Source organism: Theropithecus gelada, chromosome 8, assembly GCF_003255815.1.
Source record: "Theropithecus gelada isolate Dixy chromosome 8, Tgel_1.0, whole genome shotgun sequence".
NCBI classification, from domain to species: Eukaryota; Metazoa; Chordata; class Mammalia; order Primates; family Cercopithecidae; genus Theropithecus; species Theropithecus gelada.
In genome coordinates this window covers 132385424-132405530 of record NC_037676.1, presented here as the reverse complement: position 1 = coordinate 132405530, position 20107 = coordinate 132385424, and the positions used below count along the sequence as shown (strand labels likewise).

The 20107-nt window shown below is 41.5% G+C and overlaps 1 protein-coding gene across 5 annotated transcripts in view; it reads left to right on the top strand.

The window, feature by feature from the left end:
* The window catches only part of ASAP1 (ArfGAP with SH3 domain, ankyrin repeat and PH domain 1), a 399692-nt gene that overhangs the window by 293044 nt on the left and 86541 nt on the right, over positions 1-20107 (top strand). For all 5 annotated transcript variants that reach the window (XM_025393739.1, XM_025393735.1, XM_025393737.1 and 2 more), the window contains 2 exons: positions 16594-16681; positions 19272-19320. In XM_025393739.1, coding sequence (XP_025249524.1) covers positions 16594-16681; positions 19272-19320 — 137 coding nt within the window. The remainder of the gene's footprint in view (positions 1-16593; positions 16682-19271; positions 19321-20107) is intronic.

Below are 20107 nucleotides of genomic sequence, written 5' to 3'. Positions count from 1 at the left end.
AACGAACTGTTTATATGCATTCTTAAGGCTGGAATTAACAAGTCTCACGTCACCCACATTGTTTAGTGGCTAAGATAATGGACTATGGCATCTGTCTGATTTGAGTCTGAATGCCAACTTTGCCTTTTATTTTGTGACCTTGAGAAAAATATTTAACGCATAAAGATTATATGAGGATTCAGTGAGATGACATGCCATGTGTGGCCATTCTGTTAACAGTTATTAGTGCTATCACTGTTAGTTTATTGAATGTTGCTGACAATACTGAAATCTGTTGACAAGCAGACCCTCCTGCTACAAACATCAGCACTCTCCTGCCCCCAGAGCAGCCTGGAGGGAAATGGCTTACTCTCCTAACTTCTGATTCTCTCCTGCTGTTTTTGCTATTCTATTCCCCACTTTTCATTGGCTTTGGCCCAGACCTTTTTTGCTGCCAGTTACATCACTCATAATCACATTGTTGCTCCCACAAAAAGGTCTCTAGCCAGTTTTAGCTGGCTTTTCCTGACTTTGCAAACACCATTGATTAGAATTAGGTTGAAAATCAAGGCCAGCAGTTTTCTGAGAAAAACATAAAGGGCTTCTTTGAAAAAGTGGGGAGAAGAGCCTTTGTTGTCAGAAAACTTGAGGTGTTTGGGACACATGAAAATTCTTTGGTTTGAAGGCCCTCATCAGTGTCACCTTTGCAAATTGTTCTTATCAAAGTGATTCAGGAGAGGGCCAAGTACTCATTTAGATTAATGGTGCAGGGTTTGTTGGCTTGGCCACCCAAGCAAGGTCTGCACCAGAGGTGATTCATCTCCCCAGCTTACTATTCTAAGGAGAAATACGTTTCTGTGTACACCTGAAAAATTGGCAGCCCATCCTTAGAAGATTTCATTCATAAATTCTTTGCTTTTCGTGTATCTGTTAAGACATAAGTTTTTTTTACCGACTATTCAAAGTAATGCAGCACTGTGGGAACCAAATTCAGTGTGAATCTCTGAATTTGCTATAACAGTAGTAATATTAATGATAGCAGCTTCCAACTATGAACTATCTAGTATGTTCTAAACGTAGTATAAGATGCTTTCATTTCAAAATACCAGTTACAGCAAATCTTTGGCAAACATTTCACTTAGCCTCAGGCCAGGCATGGTGGTTCATGCTCAATTTGGGAGGCTGAGACAGGTGGATCACTTGAGCCCAGGAGTTCGAGACCAGCCTGGGCAACATGGTGAAACCCCATCTCTACAAAAAAAAAAAAAAAAAAAAGGCAAAAATTAGCTGAGCATGATGGTGTACACCTGTAGTCCCAGCTAGTTGGGAGGCTGTGAAGTGGGAGGATTGCTTGAACCTGGGAGGCAGAGGCCGCAGTGAGCCAAGATTGCACCACTGCACTCCAACCTGGGTGACAGAGCCAAGCCCTGTCTCAAGAAAAAAATTTTTTAGTCAGCCTCAAAACTTAAGTATAAAGCTTATATGAAGCCACTAAACTACTTTAATTTCTATAGTTTTGAATTATTTGCTTTTTCTAACTAAAAGCATTATAATATAAATAAATATCATAAAACAAATTACAACAGAAAGTATAGGAATTATAGTTGACATATTTATTGTAGTAATCTTGAAAAATCAATTTCAAAAATATAAGCAGCTATGTTCTTCAAAAACCCTGCTCCCTGAATTTATTAACCACAGTGTCACATTCTGTTTAAATAATGGGTTGTAAAAAGAAAGAGAACTACCATTTGTGGAGCACTTAGAATGCACCCTGCACTTCATCTTCAAGATGGCCCTACAAGATATGATCACTATCTTCATTTCCCACCATACTGGAAGTTCCTAGGAGGCAGGGACCTCATCTTACTCAGCTTTGAATTTTCAATACCTAACATATTGCCTGACATGTACTTAGTGCTCAATGAATACTTTTCTAATGAGACTGCATTTTATAGTTGAAGCTCAGAGAGGTTAAATCTCGTGCTAAGGGTCATGAAGTTTGTAAATAGCTGGACCAGTTTTCCAGGCTTAAAGCCTATACTCCTTCTCCTGTATCATAGGGTTTTTTTCCTCAGATGCCAGATTGTTGTTAGGTCTTTGAAAGTTTCGTGAATAACAGTTCTTTGCAGTGGAACTCCTTACCTTGGCCTTACCTTGATACTCCTTGAATTAGTCAGGGGTCTTAGGGTAGAGAAGGCTGTAAGGGATTCCAGGAAGGGAGGAGGAGGGGTACTAGTCATGAAGATAATGCAAGTATTCTAAGAATTTATATTTGAATCTGAAACTGCTTAAATAATATATTACATCTTTCAGATGTCTTCAGATGCCCTTATGATTAACACTTACAGTAATTATTAAATTTATAGTCACTTTTTTCTCAATCAGCCAACACCAACAGTATTTTTAATAGCCCACAGAAGTTCATTAAGGTCTGGTGTTTTACTCAAAAGGGTTGGAAATCCAGCTGGCCTCTTTAGATGTTCCACCTCTTAGGTGGATAATGTGTGTGTGTCCACCTGCTTGATGGGCTGATCATTTTAAACAGAGGGAGAGTCAGACCTCATCCTTTGAGTCCATCTGCAGTAAATGCCCATTCAGCATCTTATTGTATGTGCCTTTTATTAAGCTACTTAACTCATACTACTCATTTGTAAAACAGAATAACTGTACCTGTCTTCCATGTTGTGAGAATTAAATAAGATGATGCATTTAAAACTTTGTAGAACCTGGACCTCAATAAGTGTTCCTTAAACTTAGTAGCTGTTGTCATCTCAGTGAGCTGAGGTAGGGTTACAGCATCTGAAACCCTGGAGCCAGACTGCCTAGACTTGAATTTCAACCCTGACACTGAATCTCTAGTGAGGATTTTCCATCTAAATAAAATGGGGCTATTAATAAGGCCTAATTCATAAGTGATTGTAAAGATTAAATGAGTTTATTGATTGTAAATAATTAGAACAGAATGTAGGGCAGAATTAGTGCTCAATAAATGTCAGCTATTATTATTACTACTTCTCTAATGTATAACTATTTCCATTTTAAACTGTGGTTTATTGGAATTCTTTTTTTTTTTTTTTTTTTTTTTTTGAGACAGCATTTCCCTTTATTCCCCAGGCTGGAGTGCAGTGGCACCATCTTGGCTCACTGGGCTCAAGCAATTCTCATGTCACAGCCTCCTGAGTAGCTCAGACTACAGACATGCGCCGCTCACAGCCAGCTAATTTTTTAGTACAGACGGGGTTTCACCATGTTGGCCTGGCTGGTCTGGAATTCCTGACTTCAAGTGATCCACCCACCTCAGCTTCCCAAATTTCTGGGATTACAGACGTGAGCTGCCGCAGCTGGCCATTGGAATTCTTTTGTATTGCTATTTTCATTACTGCTCAGTGTACTTTACAGAGCCCATTTGGGGTACCTCTTCTCTCATAGAAATTTAATTTCTGCCTGTTAGGGATTAACAGCAGCTCTGTCACCTTCCATGGCATTTCACTAAAGCAAGAATTGGATGTGTCTCTTCTCCCTTTCCTTTGGATCTTTGGATCTAAAATCTGTTGTTCTATTGCCCTATCCAGAGCCCTGAAGATAACATTCAGCTGCCAGGGCTTTAAAAGAAGCACTGAAAGCACATACAGGAAACAGGAAGAGACCTGCAAAATGGATTGCTCTCTTCTTTGCAATGTATTCAGTAACCTTGTTTTCTGTGACTGACCTTCGGAGCTCTCCTGGGCTGTCCTCTGATTCCACATCTTTACCCTCATTGTCACTAAAAAGAGAATGAGAATATTTTTCTTCCCTCCAGCAGATTAGAAAACAGCACTGTCAGTTGTAAAAGGGTGAACTTTGGAACCAGTTAAACCCAGGCTCAAACCCCTGAAAAAAAACTGTAGGACCTTGGATAAGTAACTTAAGCCTTTGGAGCCTTGTTTTTCCTCAGATATAAAATGGGCATAATTTACCCATAACTTTTTTTTTTTTTTTTTGAGATGGAGTCTCACTCTGTTACCCAGGCTAGAGTGCAGTGGTGCAATCTCGGCTCACTGAAAGCTCCACCTCCCAGGTTCACACCATCCTCCTTTCTCAGCCTCCCAAGTAGCTGGGAATACAGGCGCCCGCCACCACGCCCGGCTAATTTTTTGTATTTTTAGTAGAGTCAGGGTTTCACTATGTTAGCCACGATGGTCTTGATCTTCTGACATCATGATCCGCCCACTTCGGCCTCCCAAAGTGCTGGGATTACGGGTGTGAGCCACCGCGTCCTGCCCATTAAAATTTTTTTATTCCTTTCTAGGCTAGGTACTATTGAAGCAGTGATGAATTAGTGGCCCCTGCCGTCCTGGAGCTTGGAATAAACAAAGGATAAGTCCCATAAAAGAAGTGAGCAGCAAGTTGTAATGGAAAACAAAGCAGCTACTTTAGTGTCGTCAGGGAAGGCTTTTCTGATAGTTTAGCATAAAGCTAGGCAAGGAGCAGCCCCACTAGAGGGAGGAGAATGGGCCAAAATCACGAGACTGGACAGTATGTTCGTGGAACCTAAGAGAAGTGAATAAGGGTGGAAATGATATCACTTTCCATACCCTCTATGAAGAGTTCAGAGGTTCAAATAAGACAGTCTTTGAAAGCTGTTGATATGTACATATTCTGGATACCAGAATTCACAAACATCACTTCGCTTTTTTAAACAAAAGACCAGATGTTAACTTTCCTGAACAAAATTCAAAATACATCTGCAAGTGGGGCATGGTTGTGTGCACCTGTAGTCCAAGGTACTTGGGAGACTGAGGCCAGTGGGTCACTTGAGGCTAGGAGTTCAAGGCTGCAGTGTGTGATGATTGCACCTGTGAGTAGCCACTGCACTCCAGCCTGGACAAAATAGCAGGACCGTGTCTCTAATAAAAGGAGTGCAACCGCAGGTCCAAGGGCACTGGTGTTGAACCTTCTCCACAGCCATGTTCCCTGGCAAAAGAAATGTAGTTGTTCCAGTATAGAAAATGTTATTTGGACATATGACATAAGCTGCGCTGTTTCCAGAACTAAGGGTCACTGTGGAATATCTTTGTCTTCCACATTGCAGATGCAGAACCTGAAGACAAATGTTTACCAGAGGGCTTCCCAAGTTCAAGTTCTATAAAATACAAGTTTAGAAATATATCTGCTGAAATCTTACAGGTCGTTCTTCGAAATAATACATGCAGCAGATATGTTTACTCTATTTGAATCCTGGTGGAGGTTCTTCTTTTCACTATTCGAGTCACAAGATTACATATTAGAAGCATCAGTATATAGTTGATTGCAAATGAAAACTCTCATCACTTGCATCTGAATGAACCATTGCAGGTGATTGGAGGGGGTTGCAATTGGCCACATGAATCCAGTGATTCTCATCCGTGACGGTACATTGGAATCACCTGGTTCCACCCTCAGAGATTTTGATTTAACTGATCTAGAGATGAAGCCCAAGTATTGCTAACCAGGTAACTTCAACTTTAGCCAAAGCAGAGACCCTCTGAGTCCTTCCACCATTGTTTGCTACTGTTAAAAATATAGAGAGGCTAGAATAGAGGTGTGTTACTCAGAAATCTGAAGCCAGTGATAGTGATATTTGTCAACTTTGTGAACTGGATTGTGGACCTCAGAACTTAAGCCAGTTTGAAGTCAGTTCTCACCACCTCTTTCTTCTAGTTCAGTACCCTTTTAATAAATGAAACAGTAAAGTCAGAGCAGTGGGCAGGTCTAAGCTTCTTTCAAAGCCAGTCTCAGTATTTTAAGTGCACAGTTACTGAGTTCTTTCACCTCTTTTCTGATTCTCCCCTGTGTGCCTGGAGTCCCTCTGTTTGCATGCTCTGTGTCTTCACATTCACCAGGGTTGTGTACTCTAGACTCCTCTTCTCCTCCTCACGCTGCCTATTGCCTGTGCCCATTCAGTTTACTTCCGTAGAGCTTCCACCTTAGACAGGATCTGATGTTCTATTTGAACCTTAGTGACTTACTGGGAAACTCTCCCAGAGATGATTGCATTTTAACAAGGAATACTGCTTTAATCTAAAGGGAAAATTATAGTAATAGAATTTTATGTATCAGTTATGTGGACACCATCAGAGGAGATATTCTGGGAATAATTAGTAATTATAAAGATAGTTGTCCGGGTGCAGCGGCTCACACCTGTAATCCCAACAACACTTTGGGAGTCCGAGGCAGGAGGATCACTTGAGTCCAGGAGTTTGAGACCAGCCTGGGCATTGTAGCAAGACCTTGTCTCTACCAAAAAAAAAAAAAAAAAGGCTGGGTGTGGTGGCACATGCCTGTAATCCCAGCTACTCAGGAGGCTGAGGCAGGAGGATTGAAAGTGGGAGGTCGAGGCAGCAGTGATCCATGATTATGCCATTGCACTTAGCCTGGGTGACAGAGCAAGACCCTGTCTCAAAATAAAAGAAAGTAGGTGACATTTATTGAACACTCATTACATGCTAGACACTTTACATATGTTTTCTTAACTTTCATAACACCTTCACAAAGGAAGTAGCTGTTAATCTTCTTTTTTAAGAGGAGGAAGCCTGAAAGTCACATTAAGTGCTAGAGCCAGATATGAACCCAAGAAGGTAAAGTCCAGAGCCTTTTCTGCCTCCCATTTGGAAGTGTAGCACCAGACATTTGTAAAGCATTGCCTAGTTCATTATCACAGCAGAGATGGCGTTGTTTTCCCTCCTCGTGGTGAGATAGCATGAGACTCAGAAGAGCCACGATACTTGCTCATGGCAGTATTAATGTGTGCCTGGGCCTAGACTCAAACACAGATCTGATTGCCCCCAAAATCAGACTTTTCCCTCCACTCTACCATGTACCTTAAAGTATGAATAAATTCCTTTTCCAAATTAACAGAGTATCACATTGCCTCCAAACTGGAAGAAACCTCGGTTCCCAGCATGCGGCTCCATTAAAGTCAGGTGTTTTGTAGCAGTTTCTCATTTGGGCTTCAGCAGATAGCAAGCAATGCACTTTTGATTTTTAAGTCTGGCAAATCCTCTGGAATAGCAAGGGTGTCGTGGTACTGATACTGCCTAGGATTTGAGGACCTGCCAAATAAATCTCTCTGGCTTTCATGTTGAACAGAGATTAGTAGAAACTCCTTCAAGGAACGTGTTCCATAATTGAAGAAGGGAGGACAAAATTGAAGAATTAAAATATAGAAGAGGTTACAGATCAAAACCACAGGACTCACAGCTTGTGAGGATTGAGGTTTTTAAACCTTGCCTTGGAGGTCTGACACAGTGTGTGTCATTTTGCATGCTTCCAGTGTGATTCTAATTCTAGTAGGCAAGTGAGTAGAATAAAACCTCATTAATTTAGAGCCCAGAAATTTATAAAGTGTGACCATTTGGTTGCAGTATATGCTGTTGGTTCTTAGCATATACGAAGGTATATGTTAAGGGGTAAAAAGTGTTTTTTTTTTACTTTTACTAAGGGGTAAAAAGGCTTTTTTAAAGTCTTGATTTACAAATTTGAATCTATGAAACCAAGGAACCTGCAGTTTGACATCAGCTGTCATGTTACTTCCTGCCCACATTCCTAATATAAGAAATAATAGATTTCTTAAAAATGTTTTAGGCCAGGTACATTGGCTCTCACCTGTAATCCCAGCACTTTGGGAGTCTGAGGCTTAAGCCCAGGACTTCGAGACCAGCCTGGGCTACATGGCAAAACGCCATCTCTACAGAAAAAAAAAAAAAAAACACAAAACTTAGCCAGGTGTGGTGGTGCACGCCTGTTATACCAGCTCCTTGGGAGGCTGAGGCCGGAGGATCACTGAAGCCCAGGAGGCAGAGGTTGCAATGAGCCGAGATCACACCACCGTACCCACTCTGGGCGACAGAGTGAGACCCCATCTCAAAAAAAAAAAAAAAAAAAAAAAAGTTTTACTTTGACCTAATGTTCTGTTGTTAATAGCTGTGACCTTAAGGCAGAGTTAACCTTTTGGTGCCTTATTTTCCTCATCTCTCAAATAGTAATAATAGTGGTACTTAGTTGTAGGGTGGTTATGAGAATTAAGTGAGCAAGTATATGTAAAACACATGGCATGGAGCCCGGCATGAGTAAATGCTGTGTTCTCATCAACATGATGATGCCCTTGCTTTAAAGACTGCCCTTTCTGTGTGAGGCTAATAAAAGCCTCAAACACATTTTGTCTCAGCCATTCACAAGGTCATGAGTTCAAGAACAGCCTGACTAACGTGGTGAAACCTCATCTCTACTAAAAATACAAAAAAGTAGCCGGGTGTGGTGACATGTGCGTGTAATCCCAGCTACTTGAGAGGCTGAGGCAAGAGAATCACTTGAACCCAGGAGGTGGACGTTGCAGTGAGCCAAGATCACGCCACTGCACTCCAGCCTGGGCAACAGGGCAACAGAGTGAGTCTCCGTAAAAAAAAAAAAAAAAAAAAACCACAACTCAGATGTTTTACTATCAAATTAATGCATTTTATACAAATATTCCAAAGGTTTTTGTTTTATGTACCGTTGTTGGAAAACATGACATAAAGTGGCCACTGTAGTTAAATAGGAAATGTGAATTTAAAAATTCTTCCTGTACTGGCCCAAATTCTATATACTATCAAATAGTAGGTACTCAGTATGTATTTGCAGAAGTGTCTGGGTGGATGACTAGCACATTCATTGGATACAGTAACATCAGCCCTGCGTCTTAGCAGGAACCCCAGTAAGCTCTTTTTTTCTATTTGCATTGTAGCATTGATTGTTTAATGTTGATTTGAGTGGAACATCCTCTCAAAAGTAAGGTAACAGATTCCTGGCTGCAAGAAAAGACATTTTCTTGGAGATCTCCGTTTTCAAATATTTCTTTATCACATATACATGCCAACTGGAAATGAGTCCTTTAATTAAAATGGTTGGGAGATACAGTGATAAATGTTTGACAAAAAAATTAATAAAATGGTTGGGAGGGTTAAGGGAATTCAGTCATCCACTCTAGAATGAATTACTTCAGTTAGATAATCGCTACTTATCTTCTTCGCTGTCTGAAGGATCATGCAAGGGATGTGAGAGCTTTAGTTGTGGCCACAGAGTAGTAAGTTTGGGGTTTGGAACGTGCATCTGGAGGGAAAATGAGGGAACTGGCCATTTAAGGGCAGTAAGAACCAGAAAAGGCAAAACAGTAAAGCCATATTTTGACTGACTTTGTAAGTTTTCCAAGGGCTTGTCTTGACAGAGAAACAGTGTGATAAGTGAGAAGAGATTTGTTTAGAATTCAGCTTTGGCATTTATTTTTTGTGAAACATAGGTTAGTTTACTTCACCTTCCTGATCCTTGGTTACCTCATTTATGAAATGGGTTTGGGAACAGTACCTAACTCACAGAGTCATTGCAAAAATTAAATAATAGAATTCATATAATGTACCTAGCAGTTTAGGTGCTCAGTTTTTTAAAAAACTGTTACCTTTTTATCTGTCTGGAAGGTCAAAAGCCAACAGTCTTGATTGCTAAAATTCTGGAGATAAGATCTCTCTGCAGTGGTAAGTGTTCAGCAGGTACCTTAATTTCTTGCCAGGAGGTTGTTGAGGTTATTGATCGTATGCCAAAAATGTATGTCCCTGTAGGGCACAGTAGGTGTCTAAATATTTATTGAATGAAAACTTTGAAATGACCGTAATGGTCTGAGCAGCTCTGCTTTCAGGCACTAGCATAGGAAGTGAAGAGAGCTTTGTCATTTTTACCTCTCTCCGCTCGTCAGCCTCATCCTGGATGGGTCAGGCCTATTTTTCAAGTACTTAATTATGTTCACTTCTTGTTTGTAAAGCAGAGCAATTCAGTAAGATGATGGGAGGAAATAATTTCATTTCTGGGTACTAATTCCAGTAGCAGCTGTTTTCTGCTAACTGAGAAATATGCCTGTGCTAACAACTTTACACTTCCAGCAACAACACTGGAACCATGATGCACACTAAGCTGTCTAAAGACAAATGTGCGGTGTTTATTTTCTTTTAGGAAACACAGAAACATTAATTGGAATTAATGTATTCTGTTTCTGCATGCATTTCTACTTACACGTTTGATGATTTTCCTAGCTGAACATCCACTTTTTATTATGTCAGAGGGATATCTTCATCACTTCCCTTTATGAAATGTACCCAGAGCTTTCCTGATTGAAACATTTTCAAAAATCAGAAACTTGAATAAGTTTTCCTTTTGTCTGAGGGTGTGTGGGGGAGGGGGTGTAAAATGAAGACTTCTGTGTATATTGTTAATTGGGAAAAACAGTTTACAAAACAGTGTATACAAGTTGAACCAACATATGTCAAAAAAAAAAAGACACATCTTGGTAAAATTAAGGTATTAACAGTGATTATTGCTGCATGTAAAAGTGAGATTAACAACTAATGTTTGGTTTCTTCTTTGTACTATCTCTGTCTCATTTTCTTCTATGAATGTGTTTTATTTTAATGAGAAGTAAAACCTATAAAAGGACAAGCCTCAGAGTTTGAAGGAACAGAGTTGTAGAATCGTCGGTTTTGAAACGTGTCATAACAATATTTAGAGAAGTTCTTGTAGCTTTTGACAGAGATGCTGCTCAAGAGAGCCTTCAGGAACAATGTGTTCCTCCCTCCACTCACCATTCAAGTTCCTGGACGGAGTAATTCACATACTAGGTAAAGGTTACTTGTGGAATGATGCATTAAAAGCCTCCTTTTCTAGCTGTCTTAAGCCTCTGGCCACCAGCACCACTACTGTACATAGCTCTAATTCAGGCCCTCCTCATTTCATTGCTTATCTTCCTTACTCTCTCAGCCTCTCTCTGCCTCCTCTACCTCTCCCACCACCATCCCTGTGAAATGCAGATCTAACTGGTCACTCCACTTTCTCCAGTAGATTGCCAGAGTCGTGGATGGGAATGTGAGTTTTTTAGTGTCACATGCAGAATCTCCCTTCCTGTGTGCTCAATGTCACCTCCTGCAGCTTATCCCCTCCTATGCCCCAGACCTTTGGACCTGCTCCTCACACTTCCCAGCTTGTCCGTGTTCCCTTCTCCAAGTCCTCTCTGAAGGTTAAGGCTGCCTGTGTGGAACCTTGCCTACCTCTTTTGTGCACACCCTTGAGCTCAGGTCCATGGGCTTCCTGGGCCTCATACGCAGTCAGGTCTGTTTCCACAGATGCTTAATGTCATGGACCGTGTGTTTTTCAGATGTGTTTGGAATGTGGTAGAGGCTTAATAAATATATGATGAATGAGTAAGTAGGAATTTCAAAGTGGTTTCTAAAATTTCTCTTTTTCCCAATTATGAAAGTAAGTACTTAGAGGAGAATCATATAACCCAAGAAGATATTAAAATAGAAATTAATCTTTGGAGCTTTTGCTTCATTGACTTCTAACCCTTACTGTAATCAGGAGGAAATGTTCTTGTGTGCTGGGCATCCAGCTGTTACTCCCCAGGCTATATCAGATTACTTTCTTTCCAGGCTGGACTGCAGAGTGAACGCAGAAGAGAAGTAGTGGGGGCTCTGACCCATCCAAACCATTTCCTCACCGGGAGAGCTTAGGAATGTTACTTAACCTCTCTGCGCCTTCATTTCTTCACTTAGTAAAAGAAACTAAAGACTTCCCTCTTTAGGGTAGGTAGTACATGAGATAGCATATGACATAAAATGCCTGGAATGTAGTCATTAATTTAGTAAGTATTTATTGAGGGCTGGGCACAGTGGTACATGGCTATAATCCCAGCACTTTGAGAAGCAGGAGGATCACTTGAGGCCAGGAGTTTAAGACCAGCCTGGGCAACAAAGCAAGACCCCGTCTCTACAAAAATTTTAAAAATTAGTCAGGCATGGTGAGGCATGCCTGTAGTCCCAGCTACTTGGGAGGCTGAGGCAGGAGGATGCCTTGAGCCCAAGAGTTCAAGGCTGCAGTGAGTCATGATTGCACCACTGCATTCCAGCCTGGGCAGCAGAGTGAGATCCTGTCTCTAAAAAATACGTATTTTTAAAATTAGCCTCATGTGGTGGCGTGCACATATAGTACCATGCACATATAGTACCGGTTACTAGGAAGGCCAAGGTAGGACAATAACTTGAACCTGGGAGGTCAAGGCTGCCATGAGCCGTGATATTGCTAGTACCTGATGTGTGCCAAACACATTTTAATGAGAAAAATGTGTGTGTCCTCAGTGAGAAGGAAGACAGGAAGCAGATAAGGAGCAATAAGAGCCAGAAAGAAAATACAGCAGGGTGTATAAGAATGGAACATCATGGGGAGGTGGTCAGGCCAGGTACCGCCCGCTCTAAGGAGGTGCTGATTGATGAGAGTCCTAGAGGGCCTGCAGGAGAGTGTGAGCAGCAGGAGGGACCAGTGCACCTCCTCAGCCAAAGAACAACTCAGAGTGACAGGAGCTGAGTGCGAGAAGGGGCCTGCAGTTGGTGCCTGGAGGTCATGGCGCTGATGTGTGTTTATTCTGAGCAGAATGGGAATCAACAGCAAGGACTCAGTAGATACGTAGACATTTGCAGAGTTTCTCTTCTGTTTTGTTTTCTTTTTTCTCTCCTGTACTTAAACAATATGAAAGCATTTCCTAAACTGTTCCACTGTGGTGTAGCCCAGAGTAAATCATTCAGTTTTACTTTTAGTCTGCTGAAATCCCAAGAAAGATTATACCATCTCTAATCAATATACCTATAAATTAGTACTGAATGTCAAGAAAATGCTTTGAAATTTTGGAAAGTTATACAAACGTCTGAAGTTACAATTATTACTGTAGTGATTTCTGTGCTTCAAATGCCTTGGTTTTTGGACTTCTGTGGAACATACCACTCCCCTCTGGTATTCATGGACTCAGTCAGCACTGGGTATGTCAGCTGCTTAGATAGTCAAAACTTATGCGTACTTGGCTCCTCAAAGTCACATTTGGGGTGATGGCCATTTGTCAAGTGCCTCACTGGCAGCTTAGTTTGGAGAAGAACACTGTGGGTAGGCAAGATGTGCCTGTGTCAAATGTGGTTCATGTTAACATAGCAAAAGTCAGTCTAGTAGATTTGACACACTTCTAAGAGAATAAACATCATACGTCATCACCATTGAAGTTGTGGGTCAATCATGGAATGACTTAAACGGTATAAATTACTTATCAGCAAAATACTTTGAAATAGTCCTTGCTTAGAAATGAGAGGTGAGGAGGGTGGGACGAGGGAAAGGAGCAGAAAAGATAACTATTGAGTACTTGGCCTAATACCTAGGTGATAAAATAATAGGTACAACAAACCCCTATGTTTACCTACATAATAAACATTCACATGTACTCCCAAACCTAAAAGTTTTTTTTGTGTTTTTTTTTTTAAAGAAAGAAATGAGAGCTGAGACCTGAGGCCAGCATGGTGCCTCATGCCTGTAATCCCAGCTGAGGCAGACAGATCACTTGAGCTCAGGAGTTTAAGAGCAGCCTAGGCAACATGGAGAGAAACTGTCTCCACAAAAAATACCAAAAAAAAAAAAAAAAAAAAAAAAGGTGTGATGGTGTGCATCCATAGTCCGAGCTACTTGGGAGGCTGAGGTGAGGTGGGAGGATCACTTGAGGCTAGGAGGTTGAGACTGCAGTGATTAATGATCACCCCACTGCACTCTAGCCTGGCCGACAAAGCGAGACCCTATCTCAATAAAAACAAAAAGGAGAAAGAAAAAGAAAGAAATGAGAGGTAAATGGTGCTGTTTAACTTGCCTGAATGCAGTTAATACTCAGCTGAGTGTATGGCTTTTTGTTTTTTGTTTTTTGTTGTTAAGATTTATATCTACTCTTGGTTGTATCTGTTGGTAAGATTGTTCAGAAACACCGCAGAAACCTAGATTTTGGGAGAATTAAAAAATAAAGTTAACCTTCTGTCACGTTCAGATGTGAATAGGGTCTAAAAATTACTAAATTTTTTTTTTTTTTTTTTTGAGACGGAGTCTTGCTCTGTCGCCCTGTTGCCCAGGCTGGAGTGCAATGGCGTGACTTTGGCTTACTACACCTTCACCTTTCAGGCTCAAGTGATCCTCCTGCCTCAGCCTCCTGAGTAGCTGGGATTACAGGCATACACCGTCATGCTTAGCTAAGTTTTGTATTTTTAGTAGAGACGGGGTTTCGCCACGTTATCCAGGCTGGTCTCAAACCCCAGGCCTCAAGTGATCCGCCTGCCTCAGCCTCCCAAAGTGCTAGGAGTACAGGCACAAGCCACCACGCCTGGTCAGCTTAAAAATTATTACATTTTTCAAAGGCAGTCCTTCCCTACTTACGAAACCTGAAACCTCTTATTATGCATAATCAACTTAAGCTTGGGAAGTTCTTCCTTATGTCTGGCCCAAATCATCTTCTACAATTGGAGTGCATTTCTTTTCATCTGAGCTAATGGAAAACAGCTGCCCAACCTTCCCAATAACAACCTGCATATACTTGAAGATGGTCATTAAGTCACCCCCTATCTTTCCCTCTTCTGTACTAAGTAACGCCTCTAACTCACCTTCAGAGTTTCCATTTTCCACCCTTTTAATCATCTCTTCATCTCCCTAAGCTTTTCTGCATCCTTCTTTAAATGTGGTTTCCAAATTGGAACATAATAACATAGCAAGAGTTGTCCTTACCATTAACTGGGTCGCTGCCTTTTCAGGTGGTCATATGCCATTGTCATTTATATGAGGAAGTCAGTAATTTTATCAACATCCAAAAAGATGAGATGTAGAACTAACAGTTGTTTTTACAGTGAGCTAAGCCTGCTTTGTGGCTGCAGATTCTGATTTTGGATTCTGAGGCCTTTAGCAACCCAAACTTCAGATGTTTTGTTTTTTTTTTTTGAGACGGAGTTTTGCTCTTGTTGCCCAGGCTGGAGTGCAGTGGTGCTGTCTTGCTCACTGTAACCTCCACCTCCCAATTTCAAGCGATTCTCCTGCCTCAGCCTCCCGAGTAGCTGGGATTACAGGTGCCCGCCACCACGCTGGGCTAATTTTGTATTTTTAGTAGAGACAGTGTTTCTCCATGTTGGTCAGGCTGGTCTCAGACTCCCGACCTCAGGTGATCTGCCCACCTCAGCCTTTCAAAGTGCTGGGATTACAGGCCTGAGCCACCTCATCCGGCTCTTCAGCTGTTTTCTAAGAGAAATTTGCAGGCCCACAAGCTCCTGCCTCCCCTTCTAGGTTTGGTGACAAGTTCTGGAGTATAGGAATCTTCCCAAGCAATGTTTCCTCTTAGGCAAAATTCTCTTGTACTTGACTTCTGGTTCCATTTCTAAATCAAAGGTACATGCATTGAACACGGAATCCCCTGGGGTCTCTTACTTCCTCCCCCAAAGCAGTTTGCTTTGAAACAGATAGATACGTGACAAAGGGCATTGTTTTCTGTGTGTAATCTCATTGAAATCATAGAGGGAGAAAGATCTTGAACAATGGTCCAGCGAACACAGGAAGATAAATAGAAATTGTTTAATGCCTATTATTTAAGAGAGGTAGCAGTGTGTCATTGAAGTTGTCTTGTTTGTATGCCATCTCTGTTGTTTCAGGCTTACTGATGTGACTTGTCTCTAACTCCCTCCCCCTCTCTTTTCCCTAAAAATTTTAATTCCTCAGCTGGAGATGCTCCTGGTACTAGGATTTTCAGAACCACAGCTCTCAATTGAAACAGAGACATAGATCCAACTAAAGAGTTTCGTTGCTTATTTCTCCAGGCTTCTCGTGTTCGAGCACAGCCCAGCCCAGGCACTCAAACATTTCATTCCTTGGTCAGCTTCTGCAGGAAGGAGGGATCCCAGTATCAGCCATTGTCCAGCATGTGACCTTGGACATGGGCAGGCAGGAGAGTGTTTTGACCAGTGTGAATATGTGGTGAGATTCCTAAGTTAGCGTGACTATCTAGATACTGTAGGGTCTGTTTTATATGTGTGACCAAGAGATTTGCTGATAAGTTATATGGAATCCTTATCAAATTTTCTCTCTCTCTAGATATTGGGGTTCATTAAGCATTGCCTCACAGGTAGTAATTGTCATTATACTTCTGAGAGAAGTAATGTAAATTTTGCATCACAACCAAAATTTGTTAAATCCGTGGATACCTGGGAGATCAATTTGGGGATGATTGATTACTGGGGTCATTTTGAATGAATAAATGAAATATAGCTTAGCAAACTTTTCGCAGTAAGATGCAGCATTAAAAGTGCCAACTGTTGGTGCTTAGGTATGTGTAGGTTCCAGAAAGGTGCATTTCCATGGACCATGCCCACTGTTCATTGGAAGTGAGGTGGATTATTTTTTATTCTCTTCTGAAAAATCACCAGGATATTTATGCACAGTTTAAAGATATTTAGTAGGACACCTAATTGTTTTCCATCTTTAATGAGATTCAGAATTCAAGTGGGATAAATAAAACTGTACTAAACTTACCAGCTTATATTTGAGGGCAGAAACCTACAGATCTGTTGTCTTCTGGCAGCAAACTTGGAACAATGCTCAGATGTCTGTTTCTTCATTGCTGAAAATGTATTTTTGTATCACTGAGCAGGCCTTGTGAACTGCATACCTGCCGTGCAGGGCACTGAACCTGCAGACAAGAGAGTGGAGCTGTATATAACTTCTCTATTTTCTCTTTTTTTCCAGTCTAACAGGCAACCAGCTAAATTGAACCTTCTTACCTGCCAAGTAAAACCTAATGCCGAAGACAAAAAATCTTTTGACCTGATATCACGTGAGTCCTTTTTCTCTCTCTGAGTTAGTTATCGTGGCTTCTGACACCTACACATTTCCATTCTCCAGGTCAGCAGCTTTCCAAGCGGGACTCCTCAGAGTTGGCATTGGAACAGTTTTTTGTTATTCCTGCATGTGCTGCTCTAGAAAGATGCCCCAGGTCTCTTAATTTCCACTGAGCCCACTTGGCAGTTGACAAGGCATAGCAGTGTCAGATCTGACCAGCAATAGAATAGAATCTAGGATTTGTACATTGAACTAGACCAGTGCTTGACTGTGAGTACACAGCTTTATCCCCTTGGAGAGATGTTTCTAAGTGTATTCCCATTTTCTATCTTAGAACTACTGAGTTATAGTTGTTGGTATAAGGCCCAGACGTAGTTTAAAAAAAAAAAGCTGCTAGGTGATTGAGGTGATTGTAATGTGTACCTGTGGTTAAGAAGCACAGATGTAGACTTGGGAATGCAGATGTGCCTTATATCTGTACAACACATTTGCCCAGAGTTATATCCCTGCAAAATCTAACTCTTAAAGGAAAAATCATTTACTTGCTTCCAAGCAGAACTGCCTTCAACCTCCATGAATTGATGGCACTGCACCCTGTCACCCTTCTACTTCATGGTTCAGAGTTTGCTCTTCTCCTGTGATGAGAGAGTGTAATGAGCGACCCACCGCACAGCCAGTTATAGCCTGTGCCCTCACAGTGTGTAAAGAGTTGGGGGGAGATGTTCCTCTAGGCCAGCTACCTGTGCTTGTACTGGTTCCCATGGGTATGCTTACCGACCCACACTGTAGCTGAGAGGACACCTCTTTGTAAAGAGAGGATGACAGTGCCAATGAAGTGACTCTCATGAATATCCTGAAATCCTGCAACACTAATCTTAAGTATCCTTCCTTCTCTATCACAGTCCAGCAAGGCAGACCCACAGCCAAAGTGGATGACCTATATATAGAAGCACAGAAATATTTTCCTGCCCTTTGAAACCCTTCTGATGCAGTTGTGTGAACAGTCCTGACCCAAAAGATAAAATCAGTCATGAGGCTCTTTAGGTGTAGTCGAAGCTGCCTTCTGCAGCATCTGTATGAAGTTTAGATTCCCTGTGATTTTCATTACCAAGAGATTTCTTGAGTTATTGATGAGAAAGAAATATGAAAATTTTGAATTCTTTTATGACTTCAAAAAGCCAAGAATCCCTAGTTATGAGAATCTATAGGTTATTAATAATAGTTGTCAGTTATAGAGCATCTGTTACATGCCAGGTACCTTATATACATTATTGCTAATCCTCACGAAAGCCCTATCGGTTTTCCATTTTAGAGAAGAAAAAACTGAGACTCCAAGAGGTTCAGTGACCTAAAGAAGATCACACAGCAATAAAGCAGAGATTCAGCCAAAGCTCTCAGGCACTGCCACCCATGGCATGTTCTTTTTTGTTTTGTTTTGTTTTTGGGTTTTGTTTTTGTTTTTTTGAGACAGGGCCTCACTGTGTCACCCAGGCTGGAGTGCAGTGGTTCAGTCACAGCTCACTGCAGCCTCAACCTCCTGGTCTCAAGTGATCCTCCTGCTTCAGCCTCCCAAGTAGCTGGGACTACAGGTGCACGCCACCGCATCTGGCTAATTTTTAATTTTTTTGTAGAGGCAGGATCTGTATGTTGCGGAGGCTGGTCTCAAACTCCTAGGCTTAAGCAGTCCTCCTGCCTTGACCTCCCAAAGTGTTAGGATGACAGTCATGAGCTATAATATTAGGCATGGTGTGTTCTTTGACATACACATTGTCTCTCTCTCCAGGGGAGATGAAGGGTGTGATTGCCTAGCCTAGTCACACAGGAGGTGCTCAGGATGTGTTAGTTTGACCTGAATATATTGAGAAAGAGCTTCCCTCATGTACACCCTGCCCAGAGTATCCAAGTTAGGTCACTCCTTCCCTTACATGGATAGCAGAGATTGAGCCTTTCTTCCTGCAACCTGATTCAACCAGAGAGCAGCCCCAACATCTGGGGCATAGTATTCCTAGTGTCAGGGGTGTTGGGGCTACCCCGTGGTTAAGTCTCAGAACACATGGGGAACAGTAAATGAATCATTTCTGAAAAGGAGGGTTTTAAAAAAAAAAAGAAAAAAACAGTAATAGTTGAATTGAAAATGAAACAGAAAATACTGAATTAGCTGTCACTCTCCAGTTTGTCATAGAAATCCATTTGGATCAAATAGGACCTTCCCCTCTCCTCACTATTTATTCAAAAGCAGTGTCAGATGTTTGCATGGTATTTGTGGTTATTTCATTGTATTCTTGTTGCGCTTAAGAAAAATAATCTTGACAAAATGAATCATGTAGCTGTTTTATTGCTGTGTGACCTTGTGTAAGTCACTGAACCTCTTGGAGCCTCATGTCTGTAAAATGAGAAACAGATAGGGCTTTTGTGAAGATTAGCAATAATATACACAAGGCACCTGGTACATAATGGTGTAGAACTAAAATAATATTAAAGTTCTACTTTTACTGGGTTGGTTTTCTTTCCAGGAACTTAAATCTGTGTTATACTTGAAAGTACCCTGCTTTCTAAGGTTTCACTTATTTTTTTTTTTGTTTTAGATAATAGAACATATCACTTTCAGGCGGAAGATGAGCAGGATTATGTAGCGTAAGTAGTTTTGAAATAAAGGTGCAATACCTTGGATTGAAAAAGCACCTCTCTCTTTCTAATATACATTAACATTTTCTTTTCATTTGTAAGAACCTTGCCTGGTGGCTCCATGCTTCTTTCTTGCCTGTGGGCCATGTTGCTCTTCTCTGTCTGTGGTTCTCCCTCTTGTCTACTCAGTAAGTTCTGGTACCTCCTGCAAGATTCTGCTCAAGCCTCACCCTCTCTGGGGTTATAGCTCCCTACTCTCTGCCCGTGGTCTCTTCATACCCTTCTGTGATCCTGTGGTGCATGTCTGCAGCCCTCTAGAGACCAAGGGCTTTTTGAGGACAAGGACCGTGCCTTATGCGTCTTTTAATCACATCCCCTGCCCTCAGGAGGGGCCTTTGCTCAGTTTTCGGTGGCCAAACATATCAGCCAGCCTACCTGGACACTTGACCATTACTGTAGGAGGAGCAGGAGAGCCGGGCCCTGAAGTAAGGAACACTGGCCTGTGCCTTTCACTGGGGTGAACAGAGTCAATAAAAAGGAACTTGATACAGTGGGAAGGACCAGGTTGGTATCACATACTCCTGGGTTGGAGTTTTGCACTTACATGACCAGGTATGCAACCTTAGATAGTCCCTAGCCCCTTTTTTAAAACACTAGCCCTGGTCCTGAGCCATCTATATTCCCTCCTCTTTCCTGTAGCCTGCCTAGACTGAAAAAGGCAGTGTGTGACTATTACAAATCTCAGCTGCTTGGGAGAGGGATGTTTTTGTTAAAGTGGGCAATTCGTGTTCACTTT